The sequence below is a fragment of the Mastigoproctus giganteus genome, chromosome 14, assembly GCF_048544385.1.
Source record: "Mastigoproctus giganteus isolate SK-2022 chromosome 14, ASM4854438v1, whole genome shotgun sequence".
Classification (NCBI taxonomy): Eukaryota; Metazoa; Arthropoda; class Arachnida; order Uropygi; family Thelyphonidae; genus Mastigoproctus; species Mastigoproctus giganteus.
In genome coordinates, this window is record NC_143588.1 from 26,875,573 (window position 1) to 26,890,107 (window position 14,535).

Sequence of the window (14,535 nt, forward strand, 5' to 3'; positions counted from 1 at the left end):
GATAATGTTTTAAAAATGAACTCCAGATTTCATATTTCAAGTTCTTTTCATTCTCTACTATTCTGAGTGTGGTACCACAGATAGTAAGTTAAACTTGGATTACTGCTTCCCATATGAAGTACCATGCATTTGCCAATATTAAACTTCAATTGCCACTTCTCAGGCCTTCTTCCTAATTTTTTTAGATCTTGTTGCAGTAGCATACCCTGATTTCCTCCATTTCCTTTATTACTGTGTCATAGTATCTAAGCATGTTGGTTAGACATTTGTCTTTTTACAAATCATGTAATATAACTGTATTCCTGTCTAGATGGTTCTGCATTACTTCTCTAACTAGTGACACCATTATTTTCCCTGGAGAAGTCAAGTTAGGGTGACATGATAATTACAGGTCTGTAACCATCATGTCACTCTATATCGAGGACTATTATGCCATCTAATTATCATGTCACCCTATTTTTAGGATTTGGGTAGATAGATCTAAATTTATTTAATTGGATTTTATAGCATGTTTGGTATTCATTTTATTTTATTTTTTTTTTAAATTATTTAGCTTATACATGTTTATTGTTGTTGTTATTTGTGGTTTTATGGCAGCAAGAGCTGCTTCGTCTATATTGTGCCTGTTCAAGTTTGTTATTTCCAGTCACATGTTTATCTTATTCTTTCCGTTCTGCACCTTTTTAAGATTTTACTCTTATCACAAGTTTATAAGGATATTTGCCCTTCTTAATTTTAATGGTTGTACATCTCTGGTATAAATAATCCACAGAGTTATAACTTCAGTTTTGTGTGACATTATAGCTCTATTTACTACTGCACTTTAAAAAAAAAAAAAAAAAATCCAACTCAATTACCTACAAAATAGATGACCAAAGATGTCAAACACAATGGTGCATCCATGTTTGTGCAGACTTTTCTGAAATTTCATATTTTACAATGGGTTAAGGTTTTTAATCCCTAAGGTTTTATTTGATTCAACTGCTTATTCACATAATGATGAATGGAACTCTACCCACTGGAAACTTATATGTTTAGTTGAAGTGCATCATAATCTGACAAGAATTCAATTTGTAGTCAAATCATAGTGGAGTGATCTGAAGTAATCTAGTGAAATATCTATTAATGTAATGCAGTAAACCAACCCTGTGAAATATCACATTTCGTTGATCTTTGCTGGGGCTTTCTGTCCCAAAATCATTCTTGCAATCAGGATTGCTTGACAACTCCTGAGGAAATAGTTTGAATATTAATATGGTAATTAATTGAGCAAGTTAATGTTTGTAGTATATCAGTGAAGTAGGTGAAATGGCTTTGTTTTTGTTATATCTCATATGATGAATGCCTTCACGAGTTGCCCTGATATTGCACTACCTTGAATAAGCAACTTTTCACCAATGGAGAAGACTAATGTTACTTATTAACATTAGATACCATATAGCACCGTTTCAAGGCTTTTTGGCCTCTCATCACTGTAAAGGCATTCATATAACAAAAACGGTGCCATTTCGCCTACCTCAGTGATTTACTACAAACTAACACAATGCTATGCACTAACTTGTACAATTAGTGAATTTGTACTTGTACTAATGTAGTTACTTCAATATGAAAAAACTTAACACATACTACTCGCGTGCCCAATAGGATTCTTCCCTTTATTTTTTATGATGTCAATTTTAAATCGAATAGCTTCCCTTTATTTTTTATGATGTCAATTTTAAATTGAATGGCTTCCCTTTATTTTTTACAATGTCGCGTATTTGTCACCAACATTATAATGGTTCTTTAGAGATTTAACAGATGCATTATTTTCGAACTTTTGAACAATTTCAAGTTTTTATTCAATTTGAAAGCACAATTGCATTTGTCCATCATTTTCGCAATTTGTAAACAAAAAAAAAAAAAAAAAAAATCTGGCACCCCTGACAAAAATAACGAAACAAAATTTGCACTTTTGCGGTGTGAAGGAACACAACAATTGATGTGACGCATAAATCAAACTAAACATTTAGTCACTTTTTTTTTGTTTTGAGCAGTAGGTGTGAAGACAATGGAAGTTGCAAGATAATAGCCGATGATGACTTATAAGACCGGTTCTTGTTGCTTATTTATGACTTGCAAAATATCTGTTTATACCTATTCTAGGTATAAACAGATATTTTGTGATTGATTTCTTGAATTTTATGATTTCTGGGGGGTTTTTTTTTTTTTTTAATTTGGAGTCTTGAAGTGTCCTGGTTAATCCAATTCCAGTAAATCAAGAGTCTGCTGTATTTTATTATTATTACCATATTTAATGTTGGTATTGTTGGTATGGTATCCGCAGTTTCAGCCATCCATGGTAGGTCTTGGAATGTATCTTCCTCAGATACGGGGGTCTTAATGTATATGAAATGTAATATAAAAATCATGAGTTTAAACATGTAATTTGTTGATAGAAAAAAAAAATAAAAATATAAATAAGTAAGGTATGACAGATGCACCAAAATGCACAGAGCAGCAATAAAGGATGCAAAGGTTTATATACATGTGTAGGAATTGATAAGTCTGATAAAGTTTGAAAAAGGTGCACAGATGGAAGTGAAAAAAATACAAGTTCCAAGAACTAGAAGGGTGAGGATAGCAGAAATAAGAAGTATTGTAGGTTTGTAAAAAGAGAGAAAGAATGTGAATATTCTATATGTTATGATGAATTAAGAAAATTATAGGCTGAATTGCAAAGCCAGTTAGAGGTGAGATAACTGTAAACTAAAATGATTAATACAAAATAATTAAACAAATAAAATAAAATGTGGGATAGCTATCATCAGAAATGGGTTGGCAAATTTAGTTATAAATCGAAAAAAGGGGATAGCAAAAATCTGATGTTAGCTAAAGTAAATATTGATACGATACATGGTCAGGTATTTCATCAGGGGACTACATCTGACCATGTATCAGGAACTGCGTTTCTATCATGTCCATAACAGTGGAAGAGAAGCGAAATAAAGCATAAAAGAATAAAATTACAAGGGATAAAGCAACGCCACTCTCGCACAGTATGGACAAGGTAGTCCCAACGCAGTGTCGGTGATATTAAAAATAAAGCTAAAATAAAATATAAATTAGTGTTTTCGGAGTGGGGGGGGGAAATATATGTGAATTTTATGTAGGTTTTATGCATTTTGAAAAAAATATTGGTTTTGGAATTTGGTGGAAAAAGTATATAAATTGGATGAATTAAATTTAGAATAAGCAAATGAAATAAGGTATTAGATAAGTAAGGTATATAATTGACGATAGGGAAGGGATAAAGTAGTAATTAAATAAAGACGAAAGTAGAGATAGAATGAGGATAGCTGGAACGTTCGTATCACCCTCATATTGCACTAATAGCTTTACAAACGGGAAAAAGGTAGAAGTAGAAAGTAAAAAGATAAAAAGTATAAAAAATGATCTTAAACCTATTAGGCTAGCTGGAGTTGTAAAGCCCAACCTTTTAGTAAGGGCCTTGGCTTTATAAGTGTTAGTATAAAAAGAAGACTAATACCAAATACTTATAATGAAGGGAAAATGTAAGTGAAAATCAAGAGCAGAAAAATATATGTCGAAACAGGCCTTAAAACGAGCTGAAACAGAAACCAAAAGTATAATGAGAAAACAAAGAATAAAAACAATATCTGGAATTTCCAAGTAATATGTAGTGGAAGGAAGAAGGTGGGATAATATAGCAAAAATATTCGGTTGAGTTGATAAATGTATCTAAAGCAGTACCACATTAGGGACTGTGCTTGAGGCAGATAGTTATTTATAGTAGAAAAACGTACTTAATATAGAGCTGTGAAGAAAACGAATTAGTGACTTTTATAGCCGTATTTTGATAAAATATGTGTGTAGAGATACACATTTCTATAACATAGAAATGTGGTTGGAATAATGGGACTTTAGACAGAAAGGCATAAGATATGCAGAAAACAGACAAAAAGGCATAAGATATGCAGAAAACAATAGAACAGTCCATAAATAAAAATATATATTATTATTATCATTATTATTGTTATTGTTAGCCATATGGTGCAGAAAGCCTGAGGCTTATGCTGCACCAGCCAAAAAAAAAAAAAAAAAAAAAAATCCACTTTTTTTACCTTGAGAGAAAGAGAAGAATGACGATATCCAGCTCAGGACCCTGGGTTTTCCACTTCCGTACTCACCAGATGTGAGCCCCTGGGGTAAATATACTGCACAAATCAGTGACCAGCTAAGCAAATCAGAAAGTAATAAAATGAATGTAGATCAAAATTAATAGAAAATAGACCAACTGTTATGGCTACTATATTTCCAAAAAACTTTTGGAGGTTGTATAATCCAAGTAAAATATATAGAGAAGTTTTACAAATCAGGGGAGTTTTGTTTACAAATAAAAAATATTTAAATCCAGAATAGGATTATTCACCTATGCAAACATAAAAAGCTGGAAACATGTATTGAATAACATGATATCTTGAGATGGAGAAGAAAGGTAAAGAATAATAGCCTGCAGTCCAAAAAGGTGGCTTTATTAATAAGGTTTCCCTAATAAATTATTTCACTAATTAGAAGTGAACAGATACTGAAGAAAATTTCAGTAAAAATAAACAAATCCAATGTTGATAGAGTAGCATAAATCCAAAGGTAATTCCAGATGTGAATCCAAAAGTGAACGGGTGCTGAAGATAAATTTAGTAATAATAATTAATATATCCAATGTTCAAAGAGTGTGCAGTATAGATCCAGAAGTGATTTGATGAGGAAATCTAGTTTAAATTAAAAGGCAGAACTTAGTTCATTGAAGACAAATGGTTGACTAATGACCTAAAAAATTCAATGGTGAAAGAATATGGCATACATCCAAAATTGGATGATGATAAACTGTCTATAACTAGATGATTGAAGACCCAGTGGTAGGATATTAGGCACCAAATCTTTTGGAGACTGTAGAAAATAACTTATACAGAAAAATCAGGTTAGAAACAAAGTAACTAGTAGTAACAAAAAATTAATAGAAAGTAGACCAAATGGTATACTTTAGTATATTTATGCAACCTATTGGTATATTTATACCAATAGGTTGGTATAAATATACCAATAGGTTGCACAAGAAATTTTTATACAAATGGATAAGGAAATTTTTATACAAACTAAGGTATTCTTACTCACATAAAACATATGAAAATGATATCCCAAGATGTAGAGGATAGTAATGACCTAAATGATGAGTATAGGTCAAGAATAGTCTGTAGTCCAAAATGGTGGCCTAATAAAAAGTTCCAGAAAGAATTAACTACTTTGAAGGGAAAAGCTCTACATCCTTCCTTAAATGAGGCCTCCAGACCTGTATACAGTACTCAAGGTGTGACCTGACCATTGTCTTACGAAAGGAGATAATCGTTTTCCCTTTTAGAAAAATTCTTGTATATCATTGACAAGACACCATGAGATACTCTTGCAGACTGTCTGCACTGCTCAGAAAACTTCATAACTGACTGCACCCCAGGTCCTTTTCATTCTCTACCCTCCTCAGTGTAGTACCACACAGTTCATATGTTACCTGTCTTTCAAGAAGCTTGATGTCTTCCTTTACTCTGGGGTTACTGCTACCCATATGCAGTACTTTACATTTGTCAGTGTTAAACTTCAGTTGCCACCGTTCAGCCCATCTGCTCAACTTTTCTAGAACCTGTTGCTGTAATGTACTGTCATTAGTGTCATTAACAACCCTACCAACATTCTTGTTGTCTGCAAACTTAGATATTAAGCCTGATATACCATCATCAATATCATTAATAAATAGAAAACAACAATGGACTCCAACCACTAATAACATTACTCCATGAAGACCAGTGTCCATTGATTACCACTCTCTGTTGTCTTCCACTCAACCATCCCTTTATCCATAGCAGCAATTTGCCTCCAATGTCACACTGCTCCAATTTGTGCAGTAGTCTTCCATTTGCAACAGTATCAAAAGCCTTCCTAAGATCCAAGTATATGATATCAAAATTATTCTTTGCATCCAGTTCCTTTGTGACCACATCATAGTATTCAGTGAAATTTGTCAGACAAGACTTCCCCTTAACAAAAACATGCTGTGTCTGAACCATTGAAGTCTTGTCTAGATGATCCTGCAGCGCTTCTTTAACCAGTGCCTCAATAACTTTCCCCGGAACAGAAGTTAAACTAACAGGTCTGTAATTATTTGTGTCACCCTTTGATCCTCCTTTATGACTCGGGTAAATAGTATTGAGTAATTTAAGGAATTACTCAATACTATTTACCTGGTAAATAGTATTGGAGGTAGCAGCCACTGTTTTTGGAACTAGTAATGAATCTGAAGCCTATAGGTGTTTATGGAATTTGGCTATCATATACAGAAAAGATAGGGTTGAGTTTTGTAATTTAGTATGTAGTTTTTTGTGTAAAGCTATTAGTTGTTTAATGGTAGAAGCAGATTTGAGATTGCAAGGAGTAAAAGTGGAACTACAGTAGATCGTCAATTATCCGGAATAATTGATGTCACACCTCTTCCGGATAGCCCAATTTTCCAGATAATTGAACCAGAAAATTTTTGGGATAATTTTTCCGGTAAGATTAAATAAATTTATTTTAATTATTTAATTAAATAAGATTAAATAAATTTAATCTTATCTTACAATTAAATTAAATAATTAAGATTAATTAAATAAAAAAATTTATAAACCAATCTCAGAAAACAGAAACATCCATCCAGGATATTTTTATAATTTTTATAGAAAACAGGAAAAGTTTAAATATTTTTAAATGCTCTCGGTTTTTTCGACTTACTGATAACGAGCATGGACAATCTGTGCGTCCCAGTGACATTTGCACACATAGCAATTGTAACTCGCTCTTCTCTCACCTCAAAACCTGGTGCAGGCATTTCTCTTTTAGTGGCTAGGGGGTTTTCTTGGTAATGCTTTCCATAATAAGTCCATCTCATCAACATTGTGATGGAAATAAATGTTTTCTTTCTTGTAATTTGCTTAACTGAAGTGAACTTACTTTTAAAGGACACCGCTGCAGATTCATCTGCAGAATGTTTCTTGCCCTGAATGTCTAGTTCACGTATACCGTGTCTCAGTTTAAAATTTTTCAGCCAACCTGCGATTACCTTAAAATCTCCATTACCTATTAATTTTCGATTAAAATCCAATGCCTTTTCACACAATATTGAGCCAGACACTGGCTCACCTAAAGGGGGGGGGGGATAATAATAAAGTGCAATCTCTAAAGTAGCATTTTCAGGTTTCGATATCATCTTTTTTTCTGCTAGCTCCTCCTTCAACTATCCATAATCAACACAAATTCTGTTATAGCATTGGAATTTTTCTTGATGTCGTAAATTGTTGAAGTCCCCCACATTAAACTCTTTGAAAAAATTGAAAAAAATAATAAATCGCACAGTTTTGGGCCGATATTATTCTTACCAAATCTGGAGCTAAACTAATCTGAAATTCACCCATGGTTTTTGAGAAAACACAGTATTCTCTGCAATATTTTTCTAAAGCAAACTTCTGAAGGTCACATCCATAAAACAATAAAAGTAATTTGCAGTTTTCGGTTTATTGGGCTTTTTGTTTGTACAATCTGTTATAAACTCTATCTTTCACTTATTATAATCAAAATTCAATTTGCAAACGTGATCACTATAACCATTAACTTATTAAAAAAAAAAGAAAGAAAGATCAGCCTTTCAAATTATTCCGGATAACTGACTTCCAGATAACCGATGTTCTACTGTATTTTCTATTTCATTTTTAAGTTTTGTGTAGTAAAATTGCTTTCAAAAATGGCAAAATTATTAGAAGCTTTATATACTGGAGTGTGATAAAATTGTCTTGTAATTCTTTTATATATTTTTTAAGATTGCAATATGGTGTGTAAAGGTTATTGTACAGTTTGTAGGCATCTGAAACAGCTTTTACAATGTCGTGTTAGATGATGATAATACAATTTTGGTGTTATACAAAAAGTGTTAGCCAGCAAAAGATTAAATACTAAAAGTGTTATGGACATAGTTTGAAAATCGTGAATTCCCTCAGAGGACAATCTCTTCAGAGGAGACTTTTCAAAATGCACCTCAGTGATGAAAATGAACCAGATTTGATAGTACAGACAGATGTGAGGTGGCTGAGTCGGAGTAAGTTTCTACAGAGATTTCGAAATTTGCTGAATGAAATTTAAAAAAAAAAATTGTTGATCAAAGGGGGAGGAGATGATTATCAGCAGCTACAAGATACAGAGTGGTTGTGTGATCTGGCTTTTTTGGCAGATTTTACCAATAAATTAAGTGATCTGAATTTGGAATTAGTGACATGATTAGTAGTATTTCTGTATATGAATATCAATTTTTGGCAATGGCTAAGGATCTCAAAGAAAAAAAAAATCGATCATTTTGCAAATATACAAGGTCATTATCAACAGCAACATTGTGCAATATATTTCTTGTCGACTTAGATATGAAACAAATTGCAGAAAAAATCGTTGAGATTTTTTACATGGAGAAAATATTACTTGAAAATGAAATTATTACATTGCAAAATGATATCTTCCTAAAAGCCAGATAACCAGAAAAAGACCTTTGGAAATATGTTTGCCGTGAAAATTATTCAAATGTAAAATAATGCAGTAAACTTTTAAATTTCTGTTTTGGTTCCACATATCTATGTGGATCGGCCTTTTCGCATTTGAAACAAACAAAGACGAAGACTCTCTCTACTCTTACGGACTTGTATACAGAAGATTCTTTAGGGTTGGCCTCATCACAGTATGTCCTGATTTTGAAAGCTTGCCAGATGACATGCAGACACAAACTTCACATAAATTAAAAATTTAAATACATATGAATTTAAAATAAGAATTCTGAATTGTATTTAATTTTAAAATTTATAAACAACATTTTTCAATATGTGTTGATTAACTTTTTAACCATGTGCAATGAAATTCTTGAGATGGTAGATCGTGGCACATTTTTAAGAAAAAAAGTAGATCGCATCACAAATTAGTTAGTCACCCCTGCCCCATACTATTTGCTTATTCTAAATTTAATTAATCAAATTTATATGCTTTTCCACCAAATTCCAACACTAATATTTTTTCCAAAATGCATAAAACCTACATAAAATTCATATATATATATTTTAACCCCTCCTACTCTGAAAATACTTATTTATATTTTATTTTAGATTTATCCTTATTTTACTTTATTTTTTATATCACTGACACTATGTTGGGACTACCTTGTCCATACTGTGTGAGAGTGGTGTTGCTTTATCCCTTGTAATTTTATTCTTTTATACTTTATTTCGCTTCTCTTCCACTGTTATGGACAAGTATAGAAACAGTTCCTGATACATGGTCAGGTGTAGTCCCCTGATGAAATATCTGGCCATGTATCAATATTTACTTTATCTAACATCAGTTTTTGTTGTCCCTTTTTTCGACTTATAATTAAATTTGCCCACCCATTTCTGATGATAGCTATCTCACATTTTATTTTATTTTATTTGTTTAATCATTTTGTATTAATCGTTTTAGTTTACAGTTCCCTCACTTCTAATTGGCTTTGCAATTCAGCATATAATTTTTCTTAATTCATCATAACATATAGGATATTCACATTCTTTCTCTCTTTTTACAAACTGACAGTGCTTCTTATTTCTGCTATCCTCACCCTTCTAGTTCTTGGCACTTTGTGTATTTTTCACTTCCATCTGTGCACCTTTTTCAAAGTTTATCAGACTTATCAGTTCCTACACATATATATATATATATATATACAGCCACTCCCCAACTTACGTAAGGGTTGCATTCCAGAGAATTCTCCCTACATGTCAAATTTTATGTAAGCCAGAATTTCCCTAAATGCTTTATCCAGCACTCGCAGCTATGTGCTCTGAATTTGATTGAAACGAATGAAATGTTCGACTAACATGTAAATAGAATTATTTATTCAATTTTTTTATCTCATGCGCAGGAAACACACATGCAAATCATATCTCATGTACAAATGTGTACAAAATTACAAAAATTTTACTTTATCATTGTGGAAACCAGGGTTATGCTTAAACCTATTAAACCACCCATTGCTTGTCACATACTTTGGCGGCTTGGGGTTTGCTGTATTTATCCTTAATATCTTCATAAATACTTCTTGCTTTTGCTTGAATGGCCATTAGACTCAGGGGCACTTGCTTCTGAATCTGATTTTCCTTCCATATTATTAATAGCTTTTCCATCTTTAATATAGCACCTGTTTTGTGGACACTGTTGATCTTAAATGCGCTGATCCTTCAGCATGTTCTTTTATACGTGCACTGTCCTTTAAAATAGCAATCACTGTTGAATCAGCGAGACCTAATTCCCGTAGAACAGATTACAAACTTTGTCCTGCTTCATACTTAATCATTTTCATCCTCATTTCTAAATCAATTTTGTTTTGTTTCCTAGCACTGTCACCACTTGCACTTTCCGTTGGTCGCTTTTCCTTCTTGTCATGTACTTGGCTTGGGGTTTGCTGTATTTATCCTTAATATCTTCATAAATACTTCTTGCTTTCGCTTGAATGGCCAATTAGACTCAGGGGCACTTGCTTCTAAATTTGATTTTCCTTCCATATTATTAATAGCTTTTCCATCTTCAATATAGCACTTGTTTTGTGGCCACTGTTGATCTTAAATGCTCTTTTCCTCCATCAATAAGTAAATAGGAATGAAGAGAAGATTCTGAAAATTTATTTATGTTTTTTATATGATTAAAGATTTCAGTGAAGGGGAAACACATTTCACCATAACTTCTCTGACCATGTGGTCGTTCTGGAGTATAAACAGAAAATTGATTTATTTATTATTTATAATAACGTAAAAACCCACACAATTCCAATTATCGGTATATTCCAGTTATCACAAATGCAATAAGATCAAGTTTACTACCCGTTTATAATAGATTGCAATAACAGAAAAGCCCAATAAAATGGCAAGTGCAAATTGTTTTTATTGTTTTATTGGTCATGACCTCCAGAAATGTGCTTTAAAAAAATATCACAAAGGTGTTCAAAATTGATTCTTATAACAGAACATATGGTAACGATGAAAGTGCAGTGCATTCTCTGGCCGGACCGCGTAGCCATTCCTCAATAGTAGCATTTGGAAACGGGTTGGCTGCGTGTTTTGTTTGTGCACCCTTTAGTTAAAATGATTTTTGTGTTGTTTTATATAAATTTATTTGAAATAAATTTATGTAAAACTAATACAATTTCCATTATACAAATGGCCTTTTAGAGAGATAAATAACTTAGTTATATAACAAAAATTTCAACTTCTGAGGTCTTGGAATGAATTACCAAAAAAAAAAAAATTGCATTATTGGGTTCACATTACGATATTTTTAAATATTTATTCCTATCGGATGCAAAATACATTTCCATATTTTTTTCAGTTTGCACTGGTCTGCAAAAGCTTCGTAAGTCGAGTATTACATGTCGGGGAGTGCCTGTATATATATAATTGCCTTCATTATATATGTAACATTGAGAAAACTGGGTAAGGTGTAAGGTGTGTCGGGGGTCTAATGGCTCCTGGGGTTTCCCCCATCTCCGCATATTTTCTATGTTTTGGGCAAGCTTGAGATTTTTTTTAAAAATATATATGGTTCATGAGCTATGTGGCGTGTTGTGCCTTTTATTCATCCGGCCTATTAGCCGCCAGGCCCCTAGTGGGACCTGACGTTTCCACACCCTGCCACGGGGAGGCTGGCCGGGTGTACCCAATGAGGCTATTTTACTCTCGCGGATTCTGCCAATGTATATATATATATATGGATATATATACATTGGAGAAGTTGTGAGCGTAGTTTAGTTAGTTAAGGTTCTTTTAAATATCATTTGGGGTTTACACTGAAAGTCTGTAAGGCCTAAAAGGTCGGGCATAAATTTTGGTGTGTCTTAAATTTTGATGTTGGGCTGATCACTATGTAAGATGACAGTTTTGGGTGGGGAGGCAGAAGACTGGGGGTGGAAATTAGAAGCAAAGGGGTCGATAGAGAAGATGACCCCCTGTTTCTCAGTGGAGCATGCCCCATCAGAGGGGAAAGAAGGGTGGCAAGAGGAGAAGAGGGTTCTCCCCCTGCGAGGAAATGGGGTTTAAAGAGGATACTGCAGGATCTGAGAGCCAGATGGTGCTCTACTCTAGCTCTGGGATGCTTCAGTGTTGGTCTCTTTCAGGAATTTCGTCAGTGTGACGAGAATTTGTCTTGTCTGGGGTAGTTTTCCTCAAGATAGTTGTTTTCTCCTTTTCCTGTGAGCAACTTTGATTAGTCTTTTAGGCACTAATGGTGCATTTTTCTGTACTGTTGAAATTTCTTCTTCGATTCTGATTTGTTTGAGTTTCTCCGTTGTTCTGGTTCATCCAAGCCTAAAGGTTTAGTCTTTTCTGTTGAGTGTTGTTGTCTTCCTGCTGGACAGGTTGTATTGCAATAATTGTTTTCCTTCTTGTAAATAGTTGAGTTGCAAAGTTGGTAAAAGCTACAAACTCTTCTTGTACATTCAGAAGTCGGGTTTCTTGGTTAATTGGATTGTACTGGATGTTTGTAATGAGGCTCGCTCTTATGTCGTCATAATTTTCACATTCATGCATGACATGAGTCCATGATTTGGGGTCTCCGCAAGTACAATTTCTATCTTCTGTTATGCCTAGCATATTTAGTTTTTCCTTAAACGGACCATGACCCATTAGTAGATACATAGTGTTAAGGCCTGGGAAAAACCATGGTGGGGCTTTCGGGTGCATTTTTGTCACTAGTGGAAGAAATTTATGGGTTATTGCTCCTTTGGTGGTTTCATTCCACCTTTTTTGCCAGGTTTCTGTTAGGAATTCATCTATCCTTTTTTGTTCCCTCTTCCAGCCACTAGTCACGTCAAGGGTTATGCCACAGGTTGTAATTGGGATCGCTTTTTTGTGATAATACACTAGTCCCATGCGAGCAACTTCCAGGTCAAGGGGTAGTGCACCTGCAATGACTTGGAGCGCCACTGTACTAATTGTGCTACTCACTCTAGTGATTGTAAGTAGTATCACACCCAGCAAACTGGGTGTGATAGTACATCGATCTCATATTGTGGAGATACCTTAATTACAAGTTACCTTGATATTGCTCTGTATATTTAAAGCATGTGCCACTACTCATACCATGAGTTTGACTCTTATTGGAGTCTCAACAGTGGCTAGGTTGGCACTGTGAAGAACTGAATAACCTAGTAATGAGATGTAACCACAGTATGTAAGATAATGCAGTAGGTAAAATAAACTAAAGTAAATTTTAGTGAAAAAGTCTCATTACATATGTGGGACAGTGAGAAAACTTAGTTTACTTGTTTACTTGAGAATATAAAAACAATTAATTCGAATAAATTTTTTTTAATTCAAATTAAAATAACTTTAAATGCAAGTTTAAAGCCAAACTTATATTTTATTTTCAGAAGGTCTTATGCAGTTGCTCCAGGAATTAGGTCGGGCTCAGTTGTTCCTAGGTAATTATTGTTGTAGAAAAGCAATAGATGTAATGAATAGCCTTCCACCTCATCATTATCACACTGGATGGGTTTTGACAGTGCTTGCAAGAGCCCATGTAGAGTTGGGGGAGTATGAACAGGTATATTTTTCAATGTTCTGTATATAAATCCTGTATTTAAAAAGTTTAGTTTATTTTAGTATGCTCACAGTCTTGATGGTTAATTTATTCTCTGTGGCAGAGTACCTTTCAGCCGACCGGGCTAGCCAGGTGGCTAAAGTGCCTGCATGGCAACCCAAAGGTCGCGGGTTCGAATCCCGCCTCGGGTCTGGATCAGAGTGGTGGAAAAACCTTGGGAGGTGCATTATGGCCACAGAAGCTGATGCGCCAACAACTAACAAAAAAAAAAGTACATTTCAGTCATTGAGAATAATCGTAGTAGAATACAACACAAGTTTAGACACATTGGTGTGGCTAGCATGGATATATAGTGTTAATTATGGTTGGTTCACCTTTAGTTTAATTTAAGTACAGAACTTGGGATAAATTGAATCTTTCACTCTAGAACATAATCTAAAAATCCAGAATCTAGAAATACACAGAAAGAAGCCTGCTCAAAGTGCACAGAAAGTGATTATAGTTCAGGTCTCTAGTGTTTCTTTATTTTTCTTTATTTGCACGTATTACACCTCTTGATTCATAACTAAGCACTAAGTGGCACAGCAAGTTTCAACAGTTTCCCCATGTAGCTACAGTTTTTATGGATCTTGTTCAGTAAATTTGCAGTGTGGGTGTGTGTTTGTTAGTTTATGATGTTTTAAATGGAAGCATCTGGGGCATGACATTCAGAAATTTTGGAAAATAGAACTACAGTCAATTTAGTCCCTTACTTTCAAACTTTTAAGGGGCTAAAAAATGAATTGGATGAGTAAGGTTTTGCAGTACAGCAGTTTTTCTTCAATGTGACAACAGCAACCTCACTGGATCCATGCC

At 33.8% G+C, this 14,535-nt stretch overlaps 1 protein-coding gene across 3 annotated transcripts in view; it reads left to right on the forward strand.

Moving 5' to 3' along the window:
* The window catches only part of Cdc27 (cell division cycle protein 27), a 472,030-nt gene that overhangs the window by 249,376 nt on the left and 208,119 nt on the right, over positions 1 to 14,535 (forward strand). For 2 of the 3 annotated variants that reach the window (XM_090389309.1, XM_090389311.1), the window contains exon 11: positions 13,511 to 13,683. In XM_090389309.1, the coding sequence (XP_090245435.1) occupies positions 13,511 to 13,683 (173 nt within the window). The remainder of the gene's footprint in view (positions 1 to 13,510; positions 13,684 to 14,535) is intronic. The other variant, XM_090389310.1, reaches the window with a different exon arrangement.